Genomic DNA, 25,838 nt, shown 5'->3' with positions numbered 1-25,838 from the left:
ATCCTTAGACTATGACCCCTGGTTCTGGACTCCCCAGCCATCAGAAACATCCTTCCTGCATCTAGTCTGTCCAGGCCTGACAGAATTTTATAGGTTTCGATGAGATCCCCTCTCAATCTTCTAAACTCCAGTGAGTATAAGCCCAATCGACACAATCTCTCCTCATACGTCATTCCTGCCATCCCAGGTATCAGCCTGGTGAATCTTCACTGCACTCCTTCCATGGCAAGAACGTCTTTCCTCAGGTAATGCGACCAAAACTGCACACAATACTCAAGGTGCGGTCTCACCAAGGCCCTGTACAACTGTAGCAAGACATCCTTGTTCCTGTACTCGAACCCTCTTGCTACGAAGGCCAACATACCATTTGCCTTCTTAACCGCCTGCTGCACCTGCATGCTTACCTTCAGCGACTGGTGCACAAGAACACCCAGGTCTCTTTGCACTTCCCCTTCTCCTAATCTATTGCCATTCAAATAATAATCTGCCTTCCTGTTTTTGCCACCAAAGTGGATAACCTCACATTTATCCACATTATAGTGCATTTGCCATGTTTCTGCCCAATCACCCAACCTGTCCAAATCGTACTGGAGTTTCACGACATCCTCCTCACAGCATACCCTCTCCCAACTTTGTGTCGTCTGCAAATTTGGAGATATTACATCCAATTCCCTCGTCCAGATCCTTAATATATATTGTGAACAGCTGGGGTCCTAGGACCGATCCTTGCGGTACCCCACTAGTCACTGCCTGCCACTTGGAAAACGACCCGTTTATTCCAACTCTTTGCTTTCTGTCCGCCAACCAGTTCTCTATCCAAGTCAATACCTTGCCCCCAATCCCATGTGCCTTAATTTTGCACGCTGATCTCTTATGTGGGACCTTATCGAAAGCCTTCTGAAAGTCCAAATACACCACATCCACTGGTTCTCCCTTATCTATTTTACCAGTTACATCCTCAAAAAATTCCAGTAGATTAGTCAAGCATGATTTACCTTTTGTAAATCCATGTTGACTTTGTCCGATCCTGTCACTGTTTTCCAAGTGCTCTGCTATTACATCTTTTATAATGGACTCTAGCATTTTCCCCACTATCGATGTCAGGCTTACCGGTCTATAATTCCCCGCTTTTTCTCTACCACCTTTTTTGAATAGTGGGGTAACATTAGCTACCCTCCAATCCATGGGTACTATTCCAGAGTCTATCGAGTTCTGGAAGATGACCAGCAATGCATCTACTATTTCTAGGGCCACTTCCTTAAGTACCCTGGGATGTAGATTATCAGGCCCTGGGGATTTATCGGCCTTTAGTCCCATCAATTTCCCTAACACCATTTCCCTACAAATACTGATTTCTTTCCGTTCCTCCCTTTCATCAGACCCTATGTTCCCCGGCATCTCTGGGAGGTTATTTGTGTCCTCCTTTGTGAAGACAGAACCAAAATATGTATTTAGTTGGTCTGCCATTTCTTTGTTCCCCATTATAAATTCCCCTGATTCTGACTGCAAGGGACCTATGCTTGACTTCACCAATCTTTTTCTCGTCACATATCTATAAAAGCTTTTACAGTCCGTTTTTATGTTCCCTGCAAGCTTACTCTCATATTCTATTTTCCCTTTCTTAATTAATCCCTTTGTCCTCCTTTGTTGAATCCTAAACTGCTCCCAATCCTCAGGAACCCGGCAGCTAAAACGAGGGTGGAGCAGCCGGATCCAGCAGGCACTGCTTGTGGGTCAGGAGGAGCAGGAGTGTTCCCCCCGGCCCCTCAAGCGAATCTTCTGCCGCCATCTGCCGACCCCACTTCCGAACCCGCAATCTCTCCCTCACTCCCGATTGCCATTCTGACCCCCCCCTCCCCTTCTGCCCCACTATCTCTCCCGGTCTCCCTTCCGCCCCCCCCCCCCCCTCGATTGCTGGTCCGACCCTCCCCCCACCAACCCCGCAGTCTTTCCCGATTACCAGGGGACCGTCCCTGACCGTCCATACATTGAGCAGCGCTCCTGCTCATTAGTTCTCATTTTCTGTCATTAAATGGCCCATTCTCTCTCATTGCTGAGATATTTCAATCACCCATTTGGAAGAGTTGCTTCATTTTAATTCTTGTAGTACAATGTTACAATGTAAGACTCTTTGTTAGATTTATTGGATAAGTAAAGCAATTTTTGCTGTATAGTGACCCATCCATCTTCCTCCACTGACCTATCACTGTAATCGGATCACAAAATAAGAAAAATAGATTGTGCATTTATCAGTGCTTTCATCCATTATGTAATTTGTTCTAATAATCTTTCATCTGGAGTTACAAAGTACATGTTTATTTGAGTAAACACCAGTCTACCTCAGCAGGGATACCTTGGTGAAAATGTCTTCTGCTCTTACTGGCAGAAGCTCATTAGTTATTTCAATTTAAACATCCCCTCTGGATATACTGTATTCACAGGAAGACCACAGGGATTGAGGTTAGTCTTTTCAACAGTTTCCTCTCCGCTAACTTTCCGCTGCTGTTTATTGCCTTGGGATGTTCCCTTTGTGGTGAATGATTTTTTTTTGAATTAATGCATTTGCTGGCTTGCTGCTTATCTAGTGTTCTAGTTGTTAGCGGCATGCCAGCAGAGTAATCTTGCTGATGAGTTCTGGCAGATCATTCTGACATTCTTTACTTCCCCCAGTACCCCAGGGTATTTTGGAAAGTAGCTGCTGTAAGTCGAAACTTGCTGTAAAGTGCTTGTTTCTTCTCTTATTTTCCTCTCCCCTTGAAAGCTAGCCATTTGGGAGGCAGACGCCCCATAACCGTTGTCGGTGTTGCTGCTGTGACTAGTGAACAGCAGGCACATATTCAAGCAATAAGACAGAGACTAAACCCCATTTATGTGACTGTGACAATATAGCCCTCTATTTTATCACACAGTAAGGAATGAAGATGGCCCTCGAAAGATACTATCCAGGTACAGTGGAAGGAGGTGTCAAGGCTGTCAGTGCCCCATGTACAGCAACTGTTCACGCAGGGAACAGTAGGTTGAATCCGCCTCCTAATGCAGATACATGTAGAACATTTACATTTCAACTGACCTGGTGCCAGCAGAAGAGACACTGGGGTAATAATACAATTTATGTACTTCCAGTGCATGTTTTGGGCACATATTGTGAAATTGCACAATTCCAGGCCATGATTTTCCGATCATTAGAATTAATGGATGGAAAGTCAGGAGCCGGGAGTATGCCAGGAGTGCATTTTACCACATTAAAACTAACCTCTTTAACCTATACAGTTTCTATGTTCAGTTGCACTTCATCAGCCTTCAGATATTTTTCTCGTAGCCTAATTTTCCTGTTGTACTCAACTAGCACATCTGATGTACGGAACTGCCAGGCATCCTCCTGCCAGTCAGGCTCCTGCTGCCTGTGCTGGGCTGGAGTGGCCAGAGGCATTTTGCAATTTCATACTTTTTAATTTTACTTCCTCAACATTGGCTATTTGCCAGTGATCTCCATGCAAATCGTGTAAATACATCGGGGCAGAGTTTCCGCTTTGGGTGCAATCGGAGATCCGTGTGCAAATGGCACCCGAAATTTCAATAGTTTTGAGATGTGGTTTTTTTCCCTCAAGCTTCCACTTAAACTCATTTGCATATTGCCGAACATAAATGAACTAGCGCAATTGGGCAGTGTTTTAAAGTATAACTTTTTTTAAGAATTGCTTCAAAAAATATTGGTGCAGCTGAAAATGGGTTTATCACAAAAAATAAGAATTTTTAATCAGAGTGTCTAGTCCACCACCTGTCAGTAACCCGATTTTAATAACTGAAAATGACTTTAATAAACTATACAGAACTATTTACTGTTTACAGTAGTCCGGTTCTTAATAAATAAATTTTAAAAATTGTATTCAAAAGCTTTAAAATGTGCGTGTTAGTGTCCCTTGCTCCCAAAGGAACCAGCTTAATTTGAAAAGTCTCCTCGAAGGCCTGCAAACGAATGCAATTGGCGGAAACTTGCAGTGGTGATTAATTCGATCCGGGGGCGTAGCCAGTTTTGTGGGCAGGGACAGCTTCTAGCGCGATGTTTTTTATACTAGCGCAAAAGATCGCAGAAACCCAATTTGCGCTGGAGGTAATTTGCGCTTGAAATTCCACGATCTTTTGCGCTAATTTGGCCGATTCCGGGCAGATTGTGCTGGAAAAAACCAGAGTAACCTAGTGGAAACTCCAGGCCATCCTTTCCAGTTACTGAAAGTGTTGGTCACAAGAGTAAACGATCAGTCAACACGGTTTCAGTAAATATTTGTGTCTTATGAATACAAATGAAAGATCCCAAACCATTTTCTGCCTAAATCCATTGCAGTTGCTCTGGCTCTTCACTCCTTAAATGGCTACTCTTCTGGCCAGGGTTACACACCTTGACGTGTTTATTACCCAAATCACACACAGTCCCTGTTGAATGATTTCTGTTATGTAAGCAATCTGTTATATTGCAGTACGTTCAAGGTAACAACTATATCAAACCCTTGGGTTTAGATGACTGTCCATTGTAATAAGAGTGTAGAAGGAAACACGCAGCAGCAAGTTTTACTGTGCACTTCTGCTGAGGGAGCATCCCTGACCACTGAATAAAATGTTGGGTTATTTGACTCGTGTGAACTGGCCATATCCTCCTGTGAACATTTTTGTGGTGAGCAGCCTCTGTAACATTGTCTGCCTCCGTTCCTACCTCAGCCCATCTACTGCTGAAACCCTCATCCATGCCTTTGTCATCTCCCGACTCGACAATTCCAATGCTCTCCCAGCCTCCACCCTCCATAAACTTCAGCTCACCCAAAGCTCTACTGCTTGTATTCTATCCTGCAACAAATCCAGATCACCCAATACCCCTGTCCTCACTGGCCTACACTGGCCTCCAGTCCCCAGTGCCTCAAGTTTAAAATTCTCATCCTTGTATTTAAATCCCTTGATGGCCTCCCCATCTCTGCAACTTTTTTAAGCCCTCCAACCCCCACCCCCTGAACTTTCCCTTCTTACGACACTTGCCTCTTCTGCATCCTCTCTCTCTCTCTCTCCACCACTCCATTCATTGGTGGCCGTTACTTCAGTCGCCTCGGCCCCCGCTCTGGAATTGCCTTCCGAAAACCCTTTGCCTCCCAATGCCCACTCCTTCTTTAAGAGATTCCATAGAACCCATCTCACCCCTTCTAAAATCTTTTTCTTTGGCTTGGTTCCATTTTATTACACCAATTATGTTTCTGTTAGCAGCTTGGGATGTTTTTATATGTTAAAGGTGCTTTTTTTTTTATACGCTCATGGGATGTGGGCGTCACTGGCAAGGTCAGCATTTATTGTCCATCCCTAATTGCCCTTGAGAAGGTGGTGGTGAGCCGCCTTCTTGAACCGCTGCAGTCCATATGGTGTAGGTACACCCACAATGCTGTTAGGAAGGGAGTTCCAGGATTTTGGCCCAGCGACAGTGAAAGAATGGCAATACAGGTCCAAGTCAGGATGGTGTGTGGCTTGGAGGGGAACTTGCAGGTGGTGATGTTCCCATGCGTCTGCTGCCCTTGTCCTTCTAAGTGGTAGAGGTCGTGGGTTTGGAAGGTGCTGTTGAAGGAGCTTTGGCGAGTTGCTGCAGTGCATCTTGTAGATGATACACACTGCAGCCACAGTGCGCCGGTGGTGGAGGGAGTGAATGTTGAAGGTGGTGGATGGAGTGCCAATCAAGCGGGCTGCTTTATCCTGAATGGTGTCGAGCTTCTTGAGTGTTGTTGGAGCTGCACTCATCCAGGCAAGTGGAGAGTATTCCATCACACTCCTGACTTGTGCCTTGTAGATGGTGGAAAGGCTTTGGGGAGTCAGGAGGTGAGACACTTGCCGCAGAATTCCCAGCCTCTGGCCTGCTCTTGTAGCCACAGTATTTATATGGCTGGTCCAGTTCAGTTTCTGATCAATGGTAACCCCCAGGATGTTGATAGTGGGGGATTCAGCGATGGTAATGCCATTGAATGTCAAGGGGAGATGGTTAGAGTCTCGCTTGTTGGAGATGGTCATTGCCTGGCACTTGTGTGGTGCGAATGTTACTTGCCACTTGTCAGCCCAAGTCTGAATGTTGTCCAGGTCTTGCTGCATATGGACACGGACTGCATCAGTATCTGACGAGTCTCGAATGGTGCTGAACAGTGTGCAATCATCAGCGAACATCCCCACTTCTGACCTTATGATGGAGGGAAGGTCATTGATGAAACAGCTGAAGATGGTTGGGCCTAGGACACTGCCCTGAGGAACTCCTGCAGTGATGTCATGTGATTGAGATGAATGACCTCCAACAACCACAGCCAACTTCCTTTGTGCTAGGTATGATTCCAACCAATGGAGAGTTTTCCCTTGATTCCCATTGACTTCAGTTTTGCTAGGGCTCCTTGATGCCACACTCGATCAAATGCTGCCTTGATGTCAAGGGCAGTCACTCTCACCTCACCTCTTGAGTTCAGCTCTTTTGTCCATGTTTGGACCAAGGCTGTAATGAGGTCAGGAGCTGAGTGGCCCTGGCGGAACCCAAACTGGGCGTCAGTTAGCAGGTTATTGCTGAGTAAGTGCCGCTTGATAGCACTGTCGATGACACCTTCCATCACTTTGCTGATGATTGAGAGTAGACTGATGGGACGGTAATTGGCCGGGTCGGATTTGTCCTGCTTTTTGTAGACAGGACATACTTGGGCAATTTTCCACATTGCCGGGTAGATGCCAGTGTTGATGCTGTACTGGAACAGCTTGGCTAGGGGCGCAGCTAGTTCTGGAGCACAAGTCTTCAGTACTATTGCCGGAATGTTGTCAGGGCCCGTAGCCTTTGCAGTATCCAGTGTCTTCAGCCGTTTCTTGACATCACGTGGAGTGAATTGAATGGGCTGAAGACTGGCATCTGTGATGCTGGGGACCTCAGGAGGAGGCCGAGATGGATCATCCACTCGGCACTTCTGGCTGAAGATAGTTGCAAATGCTTCAGCCTTGTCTTTTGCACTCACGTGCTGGGCTCCACCATCATTGAGGATGGGGATATTTTTGGAGCCTCCTTCTCCTGTTAACTGTTTAATTGTCCACCACCACTCACGACTGGATGTGGCAGGACTGCAGAGCTTTGATTTGATCCGATGGTTGTGAGATCGCTTAGCTCTGTGTATCGCATGTTGCTTCCGTTGTTTGGCATGCAAGTAGTCCTGTGTTGTAGCCTCACCAGGTTGACACCTCATTTTTCGGTATGCCTGGTGCTGTTCCCGGCATGCTCTCCTGCACTCTTCGTTAAACCAGGGTTGATCTCCCGGCTTGATGGTAATGGTAGAGTGAGGAATATGCCGGGCCATGAGGTTACAGATTGTGGTTGAATACAATTCTGCTGCTGCTGATGACCCACAGCGCCTCATGGATGCCCAGTTTTGAGTTGCCAGATCTGTTCGAAATCTGTCCCATTTAGCACGGTGGTAGTGCCACACAACACGGTGGCGGGTATCCTCAACATGAACACGGGACTTCGTCTCCACAAGGACTGTGCGGTGGTCACTTCCACCAATGCTGTCATGGACAGATGCATCTGCAACAGGTAGATTGGTGAGGACGAGATCAAGTAGGTTTTTCCCTCTTGTTGGTTCCCTCACCACCTGTCGCAGACCCAGTCTGGCAGCTATGTCCTTTAGGACTCGGCCAGCTCGGTCAGTTGTGGTGCTACCGAGCAACTCTTGGTGATGGACATTGAAATCCCCCACCCAGAGTACATTCTGTGCCCTTGCTACTCTCAGTGCTTCTTCCAAATGGTGTTCAACATGGAGGAGTACTGATTCATCAGCTGAGGGAGGGTGGTAGGTGGTAATCAGCAGAAGGTTTCCTTGCCCATGCTTGACTTGAAGCCATGAGACTTCATGGGGTCCGGAGTCAATGTTGAGGACACCCAGGCCACTCCTTCCCGACTGTATACTACTGTGCCGCCACCCCTGGTGGGTCTGTCCTGCCAGTGGGACAGGGCGTACCCAGGGATAGTGATGGAGGAGTTTGGGACATTGGCTGAAAGGAATGATTCTGTGAGTATGACTGTGTCAGGCTGTTGTTTGACTAGTCTGTGGGACAGCTCTCCCAATTTTGGCACAAGTCCCCAGATGTTGGTGAGGAGGACTTTGCAGGGTCGACTGGGCTTGGTGTGCCGTTGCCGTGTCCGTAGCCGGTGCCGAGGTCGATGCCAGGTGGTCCGTCCAGTTTCATTCTTCTGTTTCGCAGCAGTTAGCTACAACTGAGTGACTTGCTAGGCCATTTCAGAGGGCAGTTAAGAGTCAACCACATTGCTGTGGGTCTGGAGTCACATATAGGCCAGACCAGGTAAGGACGGCAGATTTCCTTCCCTCTCCCAAGAAAAAATGCAGCCTCCTAATTTGAGCACATTTTGCTCCACCTTACCACTGAGCATCGCTTAGCTGATTTGAAGCAACCTTCCTATCTTTCTTTCCCCATCCTTCTCCTCTCCATCTCCTCCTCCCCTTTCTCTCCCTCCCTTCATCCTCTCCATTCTTCCATTCTATCCTCTCCCACCTCTACTTCTCCCCATTCCCTCCCTCTCCCTCCTCCCTCCTCTTCCTCTTCTTCCTTTCCCCTCTCTCTGCCTCCTTCCTCCACCCCTTCCCTCTCTCCTACCTCCTCCATCTCCCTCTTCTCCCCTCCACCCTCTCCCTCTGTCTTCCAACTATCTCAATGGAATGAAATATGGTGGGTTCTACAATGAGCAAGCGAGTCGCTCCACCAGGTTACCAGCCAGGCAATGAAGATGAAAATTTAAACCCTTGTCTCACCTATTATAAACAATGTCCTAATAGGTTCACTTGCTAATAACGGTGGTCATATGTACCCTTTCTGCAAATGCAAAATGTAATAGTTTGAAAAAAGTTATTTCAAAGAAAAAGTGTAAAACATTAATATTTTCTAGAATATGAAAGTATAAAAAGATATAAGTAAGATATCAATAAGAAATCATGACCTTTTTCATTTGACTGACTTGTACTATAATGCTAAGATTGATAGGCCTGTAACAAGTCAAACAGAATCTTTGAATATACCAAAGGCCTGAGGTGTAAAAGAAATAGAAGCTTGGAATAAATGTTAGGAGAAAATGTGCAGATGGTCATTAAATTATATGGCAATCATAAATGGTTATTATTTCTAATCTTTAACTCTTACACTCGTGGTAACTTTTTTTAACGTGCTCCAAAAGTGCGAGATGCTCGCCGACGGAGTTCAAATGAAACTCAACCATGAAAATGGTTTCAGCCTCCACCTGTTTCCATCCGCCCGATGGAAGCAGTACATGAAAACTGACCCTCAGATCTCACCTTCGAGGTAGAATGAGTTAACATTCAAGGCTTTCTGTTTCCTAAAGTTGTGCTCTGTTTTTTTCCCAAAGCCTGACAATGATCCTTTTAGCTCAGTAAAACCATTTCATCTCCAGGGAAACCATCTGCACAGTATTGATCCATACAACCATTGTGAAGCAAAAAGAAATACTCTAATATCCCTCTTATCACTTGCATAAGATAATTGCTGACCTTCTCTTAGCAAATGATTTATCTCAATTTCTAATAAATAGCCTCAATTTTCTCATTGGGCACAAGCCCAAATAGAAAATGGGCAGTGCGTGATTGATGCCTGCCTTGCATAATGAGCACTGACAGTGCAGATAATTTGGGGGTCAGCCTCATTTTACTAATTTGGATAAGCTCCAGGTATTAGAAATGCCACCGATTATGAGCTTGCCTTTTAATGGGAGGGAGACAGAAAATAGCTGCTGCAGAATTTAAAAGCCCACAGCAGCTTAAAGAGCGACCCATCATCTCGGTAGTTTTTGCTGCTCCTAAGAAATTTCTTGCACTAAAAATGTCTAAGGCCTGCTGCAGGGCAGAGAGCTCCCTGCTTTAAAGAATTTGCTGTGGAAATGCTGCCAAAAGATGATAGGCAGACAAGAGAGACCCTCTTTGCAGCAAAGAAATGAAAAGCCCCAAAGAGATCTGTTCATACCCAATGGAAGGAGGTGGTTAGGTCAGTCTATGCCACCTCCAGCATCCCACACATGGCAACAATGGAATTAAATAACCTTACCAGGTCAAGCAAGCTAATAGAAGCCACCTGCATCTTCCTTCTAAATTCATTAGTGTGTGACTTGAAGATCTTCCCTACTGAAGACTTGGAGATGTTATCTACTTTGTGTGTGTGTGTGTGTGTGTGTGTGTGTGTGTGGATGTGTGCTACTAGTGCACATCCTCCAATCGGTAGTGCAGCGAGTGGCTTGCCATTTACTACTGGGATTTGGCTTCTTTTCTATTCAATGACTCAGCAGCAAGGAATCACGTGAAAGCAGGGCAGGAGTTCACAGTCCTGGTGTGTGACTACACTTGGTGGCTTACATCAGAAGTAGGCTGGATAGTTCTTTATCACCGGGACCATTTAAGTTCTCAAAAGCAATTTTAGAAACAAATATGTGCCATTTAAATCTAATTCATGTTTAGCTGCCCAATTAAGTGGGTTGTGTCATCGGGAATTTTGAATACATTTCTATTAAGTCTCCGATTTTGTCAAAGAGGAATTTCTGATTTGGAAGCAAGTTTTCAGATCAGCCAGCCAGCGGAGAATATCTCCTGGTATGTCTGAATGTGCATCCGAAGTCTGAACATAAGAGCATGCCAAAACATTTTCCACATTCTTTCTCTTCTTCTGTCTCTTACAGTTCTTTTTCTGTTTTTTTTAACACTCTCATTATATCACTAGCACTGACCATTTCCCTCTTTTGATTACCATTTTCACCTGTTTTCTCTGCCATGTTCAACACTTTTTCTCCTCTATGCTTTTATCTTAGCATTCTTCTGCTCTCATTCACTCTTTTCACTTTTGTCCCTTATCTATCAGTTGACGAAAATATATTAAAGTTGGTAAGAGCTTGGCGAGAGATAGGAAAATAAAGGCATAGCACTGGGTTGGATGTTCCTGTTGGTAGATATACGACATGAGCATGTTCTATTTTAAACCTTGGGAATAACAGCTCCCATTAAGAAAAGATATTTGATTTTATTACCTTCCTGTTAAAGGGGCAAATAAGATTATTGGGGTGAGAGAGAAACAGGCTCACCTCCTGATTTTTTACTACAGTATGCTGTAACCTGTGAGAGTTGACCCAAATGCACTGAGTGTTTACCACCGACTGCAACCAAACACTGCAAAGAGAAAATCCACCCCATTTGGGCAAAAAAAGAAGGAAAATTAAGGAAGACACAAGAGAGCAAAACTTATACACAAACCAGACCTTGAGGGGAAGAACTCTGTTACAAATAGAAAAAAAATAAAGATTTATCTAAACCAACTGAGTGAAAGGAAAATAGGTGCCTTATAGCGGAATGAGAGCAGACTTTTGTTCCATAAATCTTGGCTCAATTCAGATCCAGGTCTGGGAGTGATTCTTTGCAACTTCATTTAAAATCAGTAACTTAACGTAAATGTGCCTTACTTCGAATCCTCAGCCAGAATTTACTTGGGAGTCAGAGTTTAGTTTTGTACTAACCTGGTAGAATTTACTATCCATGCAGCTTGAAGATTTAGCTTTTGGATAAAGAAACCAGCAGGAATCAGACCTTCAGATCGTGAGAGCAGTGGGAGTAGGGACTTCAAATCCAATAGAACAGTGGGATTCGAGGCTTCAGATCTGAGAAACCAGCTGGAATTGGGGTTTCATATGCAATACAGCGAGAATGAGGGCTTCTGATCCAGGTGACCAGCAGGAGGGGAAATAAAAACCACCCTTGCAAGGGTTAAATAGTTAAAAAGTCAAACTTTTAATTACCCTCAACCTCCAGAGATTTTTGTTTAAATAGTTATTTTCTTCAAACAAATTTTTTTTATTACTCACTGTGGGACTTTTATTTTAATTATGCGTGTGATAAAAATATTGTCATCGTACTTTGTAAATCCAGGAACTCACCTTGGAGCTGCCCATCTGTGATCAGAATTCTATTTGAAGATGGCATATTCTTGGTGATACAGAGCACACTTGTCGTTTTGCAAGACAGGAGGTTTCCTAATGTTTCACTGCAACACACACCCTTCCAACTGCCCAAGCTCCACTCTATATAAACTAAAACTCATGCTTTATTACCCTATCCTTGCAAACACCATTGACTCCCTGTCCCCTAATGCAATGAATTCAAAATCCTTGTCCTGATCTACAAATTCCATTGCCTTTGTCCTGCCCTGACCTATCTCTGTTACCTCCTCCAGCCCTACATGCACCCTTCACTCTTCCAACTCTAAACGTATTGGATGGGATTACAAGGGCGGCCTTGGAGTGTCTTTTCCAGGCATTTTGAACAATTAACTACTTAGTAAGATAGGCTGGTAGGTGCCCACATGCCTGATATTATGGCATTGCCAGGCCCAGGAGAGAATTTCAAAGGTATTGGTTGGAAGATGTCTGCCGCAATTGCTGATTCCTCAATATCTGCCAGATACCATCTTCAGCTTGGACATAGCTCTTCAGGATTCAGCTAAGTAAGGGCAAAGAACACTGGTTTTTCTTGTCTATTTTCAATGATCACAAAACCCCAATGGAGTTTAAGCTTGTGGCGTATAAGATGTGTCCAATTCATGGCATGCAACAAATGAGCTTCTTTCAACAGATGTATGAGGTTCGGAACCCAGCTGTGAGATGGATTTTGGGACTAACGGGATTTGGTTGCAGGGGAAAAGGGCTCGTGTAGCTGTGATTAAACCTATGGCATGATTGGTAGAGATATCCCTGCTACCACCCTGGCTGAGACCTGCTAAGTCAGAGCAAGCTGGAAATCAAACTTGGATCCTTTCGAATCTACAGCCTTAGAAAATGACGTAGTTCATCACCTTTCAGAGTTGCTGCTAAAGCTCACTGAAGCCACAAACAAACCCACAAAGCAATAGAGTAATGGGAATTAAGGGTGAAAAGGGAGCTGTATGAAAAAACAGCATCGATAGCTGTCTCTTTTATCCAAAGGTAGGAATGTCACTTTAGTTGAGAAAAAAGCAATAGCAAGGTCTGAATGTGCAACAATGAACAACAGCAAACCTGCTGAAAATGGAAACTCGAAGAAGATCTGCTCTGTTAACTGATGAGCATCAAATAGCCAACACCACTGACATGGCTGGTCCCAAGAAATGTTATTTAATAATGTTCTGTAGACGCAGGGCAAAATTTTGAATATTTACAGTATTTGTGAGAATACAAGGTGTTGCAGCGGAGCCACCAAAGGACTCAGAGCGGTTGTACATAATTCCTTTAACAGCAATGTAGTTACTGCCTGTGTCTGTACCTTTAATTACACTGTTTAACTGTACTATGTCTAGTTACCTTTACAGTGCGGTTTCAACGTGATGACGTCATGCCGTTAGTCACGTGATTCCCCAATGGCGGGAAGAACGTGATGACGTCATGACGTCAGCTTTCAGACCAGAGGATCAGTCCTCGTGGAGCCTTCAATGAGAGCAGACCTGTATTCAATGTATTCCAGCAGTTTCCAGTTTAAACCTGTTTTGTTCCATTAAAGTTCGTTATTTTGATTGCCTAAGTCGAACTCAGTCTTTTCGTTAGGAACCTCCGTTCCTACAGTGTGCTTTTTTTCAACTTCACAATCTTAACTCGTATTTACTAAGATTAGTCCAGTCTTTTTAAGTAAATAGTCTACTCCTCTGAATTTGAAGTTGCTTAATTCAAATTATCTGTTAATTAGCATCGAAATCAAGCAAAAAGCTTCCTGTGTTTTGTTAAAATTAATAATTTAGTACTACTGGAAGTTTGAAACTTTTTTTGAACAAGAAACATCTTTGGAGAATTAGCAGGATTTGGCAGTAGCTTTTGAAAGTCAATGACAGTCACACTGGCACTTTTGCATCGATATAAAGTCATTTCAGGTGCACATCAATGTGAAAGAGGCAGCATAACTCCAGAGTCAGGCCCTGGCATTTGACTCTGGACTAAAACCAAGTGGTGTGCGGTCCGCAGGGGGAAGCCATCTCACATAGCTTGAGCTTGGCACAACGTCCCCTTGAAGCTGCACGGCTGCACAGAGTTCTGCAGGTCCCGCGCAGCTGGTGAGCCAGCTTTTAATAGACAAATCGCGTATGCGCGGAATTTTGAATGCCCGTTAAAGGGCCGCGCGGGCCCAAATAAAATTCGAGGAACATTGTTTAGCACCATGTAGAGTGTGACTCCAGGCCAGTGTGAAGCCACTTTTAAAAATGCTCACCCGGTTCTTTGTACCTTCTGGACACTTTGTAAACCTACTGCAGAGTTCTAATGTAATAAGACTGTGATTCAGCGCATGTGCTTCGCAGCTGATCTCTAGGCATGTGTATAAGTTCACATGTGTCTCTCCTGGCGGGCACGACGCGATTCCCAGCCTGCAGTTTAACATGGATCTTGCTGGCTGTTCGTCACACTTTACAACTACTGCAATACAACCACAGCTACATTACTGCCATTAAATTTCTATTGGATCCTGTTCTACTAAAGAGGGACTATTATCATCTCGGGGAGGGAAACCAGCCCAGAAAATCCAGATTAGTGCAAATCATTATTACATTATGAACAAGTCTTATAATGTTTTTAATCACCTGATATCTTATTTTAACCAAAACTAAATCTTTACAACACAAATTAAGGAGGCCAACTAAACTGGGTAGAGTCTTTGGTAAGGGAAAGTGTAGCGAGAATGTGGATGGCATTGGCTTGATGGGTTAAATAGCATTTTCTTACTCCAATTTTTCTTATATTCATAATGATTGATAACAAGTTTGGTTCAGGTCTACCAGGCCCTTTAGCCCACTTGATTCAACAGACGAGCTGGCACCTGCACTATCCTTTCCCCCCACCCTGGCTCCTGTGCACTTGTGCCTGGTATGTGCAGATCCCTCCTCTGTCCGAGCCTCTAAACTACACGCAGTTTCAGTCTCTGATACAAACCATGCCATCTCCCCATTACAGCATCCAGTTGTTTCTTAAATGAATCCAGTGACCTGGCTTCAACCTTTCTTCCTGGAAACCTGGTCCACCTGTCGATCACTCTCCCTGACATCAGTAGTAGGAAAAATTCTAGAATCTATTATTAAGGACATGGTAACAGGGCACTTAGAAAATAATAATAGGATTGGGCAGAGTCAACACGGATTTATGAAAGTGAAATAGTGTTTGACAAATCAAATAGAGTTTTTTGAGGTTGTAACTAGCAGGGTAGTTGAGAGGGAACCAGTGGATGTGGTGTATTTGGATTTTCAGAAAGCATTCGATAAGGTGCCACACAAGAGGTTATTACACAAAATTAGGCCTCATGGGATTGGGGGTAATATATTAGCATGAATTGAGGATTGGTTAAAGGACAGAAAATAGAGAGTAGGAATAACCGGGTCATTTTCGGGTTATCAGGCTGTAACTAGAGGGGTACCGTCGGTGCAATTAGCTATTTACAATCTATATCAATGACTTAGATGAGGGGGCAGAGTGTAATGTATCCAAGTTTGCTGCAAACGCTAGTTAGGCCACAGCTGGAATACTGTGTGCAGTTCTGGTCGCCACACTATAGGAAGGATGTGATTGCATTGGAGAGGATGCAGAGGAGATTCACCAGGATGTTACCTGGACTGGAGCGTTTCAGCTATGAAGAAAGACTCGACAGGCTGGGGTTGTTTTCCTTAGAGCAGAGAAGGCTGAGGGGGGACCTGATTGAGGTGTACAAAATTATGAGGGGCATAGATAGGGTAGATAGAAAGGAACTTTTCCCCTTAGTAGAGGGGTCAATAACCAGGGGGCATAGTTTCAAGGTAAGGGGCAGGAGGTTTAGAGGGGATTTGAGGAAAAACTTTTTCACCCAGAGGATGGTTGGAATCTGGAACTCACTGCCTGAAAGGGTGGTAGAGGCAGGAACCCTCACAACATTCAAGAAGCATTTAGATGAGCACTTGAAACGCCATAGCATACAAGGCTGTGGACCAAGTGCTGGAAAATGGGATTAGAATAGATGGGGCTTGATGGCCGGCGCAGAAACGATGGGCCAAAGGGCCTCTTTCTGTACTGCATAACTCTATGATACAAAGTTAGGTGCAAAAGTAAGTTGTGAGGAGGATGCAAAGAGGCTGCAAAGGGATATAGACAGGTTAAGTGAGTGGGTAAGAACATAGCAGATGGACTATAATGTGTGGAAATGTAAAGTTATCCACTTTGGTAGGAAAAATAGAAAAGCAGAATATATTTTAAATGGTGAAAGATTGGGAAATGTTGGTGTTCAGAGGAACCTGGGTGTCATGGCGGATGGGACCAATTGTGTCCGGAAGTGACTTCAGGAGGACATAGGTTAGCAGATTTCAGATGAAATTTAATATGGGGAAATGTGTGGCTCTGAACCCGCCTCCATGTAAGTTTCCAAAATGTCGGGTCTGCGATTTCAGAACAGACACGATACCAAGCGGCGGGGGAGACATTAAATGCTAGCCTATTTCTATTTTACCACTTTTTTTTAATGAGGATCCCGTCGCTCGGCGATCACGTCAGGTAAGTAGGTTGGGTTCTCTATGTCTCCCCATTGCTATAAATTGGTGACAGCTGCAAAAGTGGTATGAAAGCTACTATTTCACAGCTGGTCACTTTCCAATGTCAGAAGCTTGAGCTTTCAGGACCTGGAAGACACTTTTGAGCTGTGTGCAGTTTGGAAATGTTTGGAGTAAACTCTCTATCCACTGTCACCTCCTTGGAGCAAGCTCTCTCACCATTGACAGATCGCTTCTGTCATCTTAACTTCAGCTGCCATCTATTCCAGCAACATCGGTACCCTTGAAAAAGCTCACCCTGGTCCTCCGAAACCCTCCACAATCAGCTCCAACACCAACATCACCAGGCACACCAACATCACCAACAACAACACCAACCGTCTCCGCAATCACCTGATGCTGCACAGGACACAGGGCATCAGCACCCGACAACATTGCTGCCCGGGAGGCCAGGGATGGTCTCATCATGGCCAGATTTACTTCACTTGATGCTGTACACCCTGGCTGTCACATGATGTGCCAGGTTGACACCACCCCACACCAGCACCATAAAGCATCCCTACAATGTCTAAGCCATTCCTTTCACACTCATCACCATTGGGGGGGGGGGGGGTGGCGGGGGAGTTATGTCTCAACATTCACTGGAACTCACTAAGACACTTCTAAAGGTGAGCACAGATCTGTCCAATAAGGTAAAGTGTTGAAAATATAGATTTCAATGTTTGACAACACATTACCAGAAATTTCACACGAACATTGGCTAAACCATTCAAGTGCCTACCCTTGTGTGTTGTTAGTTGGCATGATTGCACTAGGATAAGGGTGAGTGTGAGGGGTGGCTAGTGAGATGGGGAAGTGATAATGTAGATAGAGAGGGATGGGTGGAGGTGCAAGGTAAGTTGGTGTGAGTAAAGATGAGCAGGAGTAGGGTAGGGAAGGCAGAGTGATGTGGATGTGATGAGTGGCACAGCAGGATGAGGTTGAGTGTGCTTGGCAGTAACGTTTTGTGATCTGCTCAGATCATTGAAAGGCTTGCGCCATTGCAGCCTGGTCCTCCTGATGACATCCCTTCTTGTGTCCTCCTGTGCAATGTGCAACCAGGCTGCATTGGTGTCCTGGAGAGGTCTCTTCCGCCCATGGGAAGGGAAGAGAACCTCCCTGCGTGTTGTGACTCCCTCCATAAGCATATGGAGGGAGTCATGGGAGAGCCTGGGTGCAGCCGTCCACCTCTGTGCAGTGTTTGTCAGCGTTTGCAGCACCTCAATGCTGCAGAACACTGACAGCACAACTGTCAAAATGATTGTAGACATGGCCCCTTTACGGGAACCGGCTGATGACACGTCATCAAATGACATCATCAGGCCCGCTTCCTTCAATTGGCCGGGAAACGTGCTGGGCGGGCGTAGAATCACTTGGAGAGAGCGGGCTGGAGCCAGGAGCGGGACCAGGACCCGCCAACCACCTCTCCCGCCGCGATCCCACCTCCGCTGGTGAAATCGCAGCCATGGTGTGGAGTTCAATCATTTCACACAACTGCAACAAACTATAAAGGACTCTAGCACTACTTTCTAATAATAGAATGTGCAATCTGCTCCAGCAAGTCTAGCATTACCGGGTTACCCTTAGCCTTTTTCTCACAAAGGGAGATGTTTCAGCTAAGAGTAACTGTGATGGAACCTTTTAATCTAGTGAGAGCACGGAGTTAGCTATCAAGCATCAGTTTGCTATTGTAATATAGAAACAGATCAAGGTCTGCCAATAGCAGCTCTTATTAATTGTATTGCATTTGTGGACAGGCATGGACACAGAACAGTTTTTGAGCCACGCTTTTGTGCCACATGAAAGCAATAGGACTGAACCTGTTAACCTTGACTCTGCTTTGTACTGCCATTCGTGTGGGACAAGTATGTGTTTCTGAAGAGGTGTCAGTAATGGATTTCTGTTTATTTATTCATTGAAACTTTAACTCTCATTTCAGATAGAGTTTAAATTACGCTGAAACCAGTATACGCCATTTAGGAAGTGGATGGCTGTTTTGAAATTGCCTGTAGAGTAAACTGGCATTTTGCTCTGAATTATGAATGTCATGAGGAGAATGTTTAATATGACATCGCTTTAATGGATAATAATGCCATCAAACGTGCCACCAATATTTAATTCTTGAACAAGTCTGGATGGAATCACAGGAGCAGAAGTTTAAGAAAGCAGCAGGCTTTTTTTCTTTTAAAATGACCCCATTCCATGAAGAAATAATTTTAATGTGTTTTTATATATTTTTAAACATTGAGAAACCGAGATGAAGTGCTTAGGCCACCAAGGCAGAAAAGAATCGTATAAATCATGAAGTAGCGGGAAGTAAGGAAATCCACCGTTTTGAAGCCCTGGGAAAGAATGAGTTTGAGTAGAAGACGGTGCAATCAATCTTGATTTCAATTCAGTGAGGATGCGGGGGTGGTGGGGGGGGTGAGAGGAACACATGGGACAGCTGACACGGAGATCCAAGAAACAGGGGAAGAAAGTTCAGAGGAGCAATGACCGTAGTAGTATTGATTTAACTGGAGAAAGAAAAGAAAGATTACCATGGGGGCGGGGGAGAGAGAGAAAGCGAGACAGAGGTTGCCTATCTGCCAACAAGCTTTCCGGTGTCCAGCACAACATTGTCTCTTCAATAAATATCCAAAAAAAACAGTTGAACTGGCTATTGGTCTCTTTGCTGTTTGTGGGCTGTTGCTGGTGCAGAATGGCTGCTGCATTTATCTACGTAACAGTCGCTGCACTCCAACCACAACTCATTGTGTGACTCGTTGTGTGAAACCTATTTCAATGATTTGACAAGGCGCAACATAAATGCAGTACTTCGGCAGTTGAACTGATCCTTTGCAGCCTATTACAAGAGGAATAATTGAAATTCTGCTCTTAAAGACAAAATTAGTACACGACAAAATTAGTACACATAAAACACCAGTTAACAGGAGCTGTGAAATAAAGTGATTTCACTTTTAAATGAAGTGCTAATTGGGAATAATAAAGACAAGCACCTCTGTTTACTGATGGAAGCTGTTATAAACTGCTCTTAGCTGAGAAGCTAATCAGTGCCGCTGTGAACATATCAGAAGCTGGTGGCTGACAATAATAACCTGAGTCTTTTATCATTTCTTTCTAAAATTTCTCCTAGAGAGTGACGGGCTGCATTCTGTCCAATGTAAACTCTCCAGCTACACCTGTAATTGGGCAGCCGCAGAATGGAAGACGCTCCATCTACCAGAACTCCACAATCACAAATGAAAAACCTACTGCAGGTAGGTCTCATCCATGATATGGGGGGGGTACATAATGGGGGAATAGTGGAAGAGACCGAGAGTGGCTTATCAAACATTGATTCAGTATCAATGTTCTCTATTGTGGTTTTTTACACAACAAAATGAAAAGTTTGACAGAAGCTGCATTCGTGCAGCAGAATAGAACCACTGTGTTAGGTTTCAAGTGAAATTCTTGCAGCTTCACCAGCGGCTTGGTGGGTAAATTCACCACCCGGTATGCTATTGAGCCACCAAGACCAGGACAGCTCCAGGTCTGACCCCCCAGTTTGTTCTAGGTTAGCTGATCTCAGCTGGGAGGCAGTAGGATTGGCCACACTTAATCCACCCAACTCTTAATCCACCCAACATCCACACATAGTGAGACTCACTATCAAGACCAACACATGAAGACCCTTCACTTGAGTGAGGTGCCAGTCGATTGCTAGTACCCATGGAACCATACCCAGACATGAGGGAGCACCTTCAAAGAGGGAACTACTGAGAGTAAAAATGAAACGTAATCTGCTTGCTTTATTAGAAAAAGCAAAAAAACTGCAGGTGTTGGAAATCTGAAACAAAAGCAGAAAATGCTGGAAACAATCAGCAGACCAGGTAGCATCTGTGGAGAACAGCAAGGAATTAAAGTTTAGTGTGTAGACCCTTTGCCTCCATGCTTATACCTGAGTCACTCTTTAATTGCCTATCAGAAGATGTGTGACAGTAGTACTGCTGACTTCCCCACTGATTTTTTCTCTCTCTCCCTGTGGGGCAAGGCCTTTACTTAGTGCTTCCTTCATAATCTGGATGAAATCAACAACAACAAAAACTTGCATTTATATAGCACTGTGGCGTACCGATCACAGAACGGACACAATCCGCTTTCCGGTCCGTAGACTATAAATCAGGCGTCATGCCTTTAAGAAGGATCACACCTTTAAGAAACTCGATCTGCAACATAGTTAAGCCCAGAGCGGGGGAGGAGTCGTCGAAGCTGTGCACTGATGAAAGAGAGTTGTACTTTGTGTCGTCTCTGACTCCATTTTGTGTTCAGCATGCAGCCTCAACAAATAACCTTTTCTGTTGAACCTCTCCGAGTTCAGTATTTTTTGCTAGGAGTACGTAGACTCCTACATTGGTGACCCCGACGCTCAGGACGACTCCTAAGCGTAACCATGGCTGACACAAACGCAGTTTCTGTGAAGCTGCCGGAGTTCTGGGAGAACCTGGCCACCGCCTGGTTCCTTCAAGCCGAATCGCAATTCCGACTCCGCGGCATCACCGCTGACACAACGATGTACGACTACCTCCTCGCCTCCCTGGGCAGCTCCACAATCACGAAAGTCTGGACAACACTACAAAACCCTCCGGAGGAAGGCAAGTACGCACATCTCAAGGCCGCGCTTATTAAAAAATTCACAGCCTCCCAATTCGTGCGCAACTGCCACCTCCTCGACCTCCCGGGCCTTGGTGACTCCACGCCGTCAGACTTGCTCTCACACATGCTTGCTCTGACCGACGAGAAACCGCCCGGCTCCCTCTTCCGCACGCTCTTTATCCGCCAACTACCTCCCAGCATCCGCCCGGCGATCGTGGCGTCCAGCCTCACGGACCTCGAGGCCCTGGCCGACGAAGCCGATAAGCTCCTGTCCGCCAGCTCCAACCACGCTGTCACCCCCGACCTGGCCTCCGCAGTGTCGGCGCACGCTCCACCCTCTATCGCACGGCCACACAGCTCGGCCACGAGGCCCCCCAGGCCCCCACGTCCCCCAAGCCCTCCGACCCAGGGCTACTGCTACTTCCATATCCGGTTCGGCGCACGGGCACGCCGCTGCAGCCATCCCTGCATGTTTCCAACCGCCCCCACACCGGCCTACACGATGGCCGTGGGGCAAGCAGGCGTGCTGCTGTACGTTACGGACAGCACCTCCGGACGCCGTTTCCTATGCGACACGGGCGCGCAGCGCAGCATCATCCCCGCGTCCGCCCTTAAGATCCAGCGAGGCGGCCGCGGCCCTGCGCTGGCTACCGCCAACGGCACCGACATCCGGATGTACGGCACCCGCACCGTCACCATCGACCTTGCAGGCCGCCGCTACCACTGGGAGTTTATCACCGCCAAGGTGCTCTCCCCGCTCCTCGGTGCGGACTTCCTGTGCGCCCATGGCCTGTTGGTCGACATGCCTCGGCGCCGCCTCATGGACATGAACACCATGTCACCTGTCCCGGGCGCCATGGCCCCCCCCAACCCGCCGAAATGGCGTGGCAGTGCCGCGCCCGCTCAACGGACGACTACTCAGCACTCCTGGCTGAGTTCCCAGCCCTCACCAACCCAACCTTCTCCGCGAAGGTTGCTAAGCACGGGGTAGAACACTTCATCCCCACCACAGGCCCACCGGTGTATGCCCACGCCCGCAGGCTGGACCTGGCCAAGCTGGAGATCGCGCGGGCTGAGTTCGCCACAATGGAACAGCTCGGCATCATCCGCCGCTCCAACAGCCCCTGGGCCTCCCCACTCCACATCGTCACCAAACCCGACGGGGGATGGCGCCCCTGCGGGGAGTACCGGCGCCTAAACAACGCCACCACGCCGGATCGGTACCCCATACCGCACATTCAAGACTTCTCGGCTAGACTGGCCAGCCGCTCAGTCTTCTCCAAAGTCGACGTGGTGCGCAGTTACTATCAGGTGCCAGTCCACCCCACGGACGTTCCCAAGACGGCCATAATCACCCCTTTTGGGCTATTTGAGTTCCTCCGAATGCCCTTCGGCCTCAAAAACGCGGCCCAGGCCTTCCAGCGGCTCATGGACTCGGTCCTCCGGGACCTGAAGTTCCTCTTTGTCTACCTGGATGACATCCTGGTAGCTAGTTCCTCCAAGCAGGAACACATCGAGCACCTCCGCACCCTGTTCCAGCGGCTCAGTGAGCACGGGCTCATCATCAGCCCAGCCAAGTGCCAATTCGGCCTCAGCAGGATCGAATTCCTCGGCCACCACATCACGCAAGACGGAGCCATTCCCCTGCCCACCAAGGTGCAAGCCGTCCAGCAGTTCCCCCGGCCTACCACCATCAAAGGCCTCCAGGAGTTCTTGGGGATGATCAACTTTTACAACCGCTTCATTCCCGGAGCGGCCTCCCTCATGCGGCCCCTATACGAAGCCCTCCGGGGTAAGAAAGACAGAATGGCGATCGAGTGGTCGGCGGACATGTTGACCGCTTTCGACTCGACCAAAAGGGCGCTCGCCAACGCCACCATGCTCACTCACCCACAGCCCAACGCCAGGGTGGTCCTCACCACGGACGCCTCCGACCACGCGGTCGGCGCCGTGTACGAACAGTGGGTCGATGGGGCCTGGCAACCGCTGGCCTTTTTCAGCCGCCAACTGCGCCCCCCGGAGGCCAAATACAGCGCCTTTGACCGCGAGCTCCTCGCACTGTACCTGCCAGTCTGCCATTTTAGATTTCTTCTGGAGGGCCGCCCCTTCACCGCGTTTGTCGACCACAAATCCCTGACATTTGCGATGGCGAAATCTGCAGACCCGTGGTCAGCCAGGCAACAACGCCAGCTCGCCGCAGTGTCCGAATTCACCATGGACATCCGGCACGTCTCCGGTCGAGACAACGTGGTGGCCGACTGCCTATCCCGCCCCGCCGTCCACGGCGCCCACCTGGCAGTGGACTATGCTCAACTGGCAGCGGAGCAACGCACCAACCCCGATCTGCTCTCCGCGCCCACAACCCTCCCAGGGCTGCGACTGACCGACGTCGCCTGCGGCCCGTCCGCCGTCACAGTCAAATGCGATACCTCCTTGGCGCAACCCCGCCCCGTAGTCCCGGCGTCCTGGCGAAAACGGGTGTTCGACATCGTCCACGGCCTCTCACACCCCTGCACCCACGCGTCCATTAGACTGGTGGCCAACCGATTTGTCTGGCGCGGCCTGCGCAAAGATGTGCGCGTCTGGGCCAGATCCTGCATAGCTTGCCAGCGTGCCAAAATCCACCAACACGTCAAAGCCCCACTCGAGTTCACCGTGCCAGAAAGAAGGTTCGACCACGTCCACATCGACCTCGTCGGCCCCCTGCCGCCATCACAAGGTCACACGCACCTGCTGACAATCGTGGACCGTACCACCCGCTGGCCTGAGGCCATTCCACTGACGTCCACCACCACCGCCGACATCGCGAGGGCGTTCATCGGTACCTGGGTCGCTCGGTTCGGCGTCCCCTCCGACATGACGTCGGATAGAGGCCCACAGTTCACCTCTGATCTGTGGGCCGCCATCGCCCGAAACCTCGGGGTGGCCGTTCACCGCACAACGGCTTACCACCCCCAAGCCAACGGACTGTGCGAGCGATTCCACAGGTCCATGAAGGCGTCCCTCCGCGCCAGCCTCGAGGACGAGGCTTGGATCGACCGCCTCCCATGGGTGCTACTCGGCCTACGCTCCGCGGTCAAGGAAGACCTGCAAGCCTCGGCGGCGGAACTCGTGTACGGCCAGCCGCTGCACGTACCCGGAGAGTTCCTGCCCACCGCCACGACCCCCTGGTCGGCTGACCAGCAACGCCGCGCTTTCGCCAACCGAGCACAACAGTTCGCTCTGGTACCCACCGGCCGGCACGGCGAACCAGCAACCCGCGTACCACCTAGCCTGCACATGGCCAAATTTGTTTTCGTGCGCCATGACGCCCACCGAGGACCTCTACGGCCCCCATACGACGGACCCTACAAGGTACTCCAGACGGGGAACAAGTTCTTCCTCCTCGAAGTGGGCGGCAGAACTGACAAGGTGTCGGTCGACCGGCTCAAGCTGGCGCACCTAGAGCCCGACGAACCCATTCAAGTGGGCCAACCCCCACTGCGGGGCAGACCGCGTAAGAGCCCGACGCGTCTGACCGCCCCGCTCCCGACACCAACTACCAAGAGCCGTTCCAGCCGTGCCATCAAGCCGCCACGCCGGTTCGTACACTCCCTACTAGCGGATTCTGGGGGGAGCTGTGTGGCGTACCGATCACAGAACGGACACAATCCACTTTCCGGTCCGTAGTCTATAAATCAGGCGTCATGCCTTTAAGAAGGATCACACCTTTAAGAAACTCGATCTGCAACATAGTTAAGCCCAGAGCGGGGGAGGAGGAGTCGAAGCTGTGCACTGATGAAAGAGAGTTGGAATTTGTGTAGTCTCTAACTCCATTTTGTGTTCAGCATGCAGCCTCAACAATTAAACCTTTTCTGTTGAACCTCTCCGAGTTCAGTATTTTTTGCTAGGAGTACGTAGACTCCTACAGCACCTTGAATATAGCAAAACACCCTAAGGTGGTTCACAGAGCTTGTTTTTGGACACAAATGGATGCCGAGCCAAAGAAGGAGTTATTAGGATGGGTGACCAAAAGCTTGGGAAAAGAGGTGGGTTTTAAGGAGGGTCTTAAAGGAGGAGAGAGAGGTGAAGAGGCGGAGGGATTTAGAAAAGGAATTCTATAACGTATGCTCTGGACTGCTGAAGGTATGACTGATGAGTCCAATGCAGGACCTACGGTCTCTGTCACAGGTGGGGCAGACGGTGGTTGAAGGGGCAGGTGGGTGGGGTGTTTGGGTTGACGTGCGCTCTTTCTGCTGTTTGCGCTTGGCTTCCTCTTGCTCCCGGTGACGAGACTCGAGGTGTTCGGCGCCTTCCCAGATGCTTCTCCTCCACTTTGTGCGGTCTTGGGCCAGGGATTCTCAGGTGTCGTTGGGATGTTGCACTTTTTCAAGGAGGCTTTGAGGGTGTCCTTGAAGCGTTTCCTCTACCCACCTGGGGCTCTCCTGCCGTGTCGGAGCTCTAAGTAGAGCGCTTGTTTTGGTAGTCTCGTATTGGGCATGCGGACGATGTGACCCATCCATCGGAGCTGATTGAGCGTGGTCAAAGCTTCGATGCTGGGGATGTTGGCCTGGGCGAGAACACTGACGTTGGTGCACCTATCCTGCCAATCTTGC

General features: G+C 47.7%; 1 protein-coding gene across 1 annotated transcript in view; it reads left to right on the top strand.

Annotated features, from left to right (window-relative positions):
- Positions 1-25,838, top strand: part of nmnat2 (nicotinamide nucleotide adenylyltransferase 2) — a 431,783-nt gene that overhangs the window by 356,728 nt on the left and 49,217 nt on the right. Inside the window, exon 5 of the mRNA XM_085982604.1 lies at positions 19,745-19,868. Coding sequence (XP_085838730.1) covers positions 19,745-19,868 — 124 coding nt within the window. The remainder of the gene's footprint in view (positions 1-19,744; positions 19,869-25,838) is intronic.

This window comes from Somniosus microcephalus, chromosome 3, assembly GCF_052327205.1.
Source record: "Somniosus microcephalus isolate GS21.2 chromosome 3, FLI_Smic_1.0, whole genome shotgun sequence".
In the NCBI taxonomy this organism is placed as follows: Eukaryota; Metazoa; Chordata; class Chondrichthyes; order Squaliformes; family Somniosidae; genus Somniosus; species Somniosus microcephalus.
The sequence above is the reverse complement of the archived record's forward strand: the minus strand, read 5'-3'. Positions and strand labels throughout refer to the sequence as shown.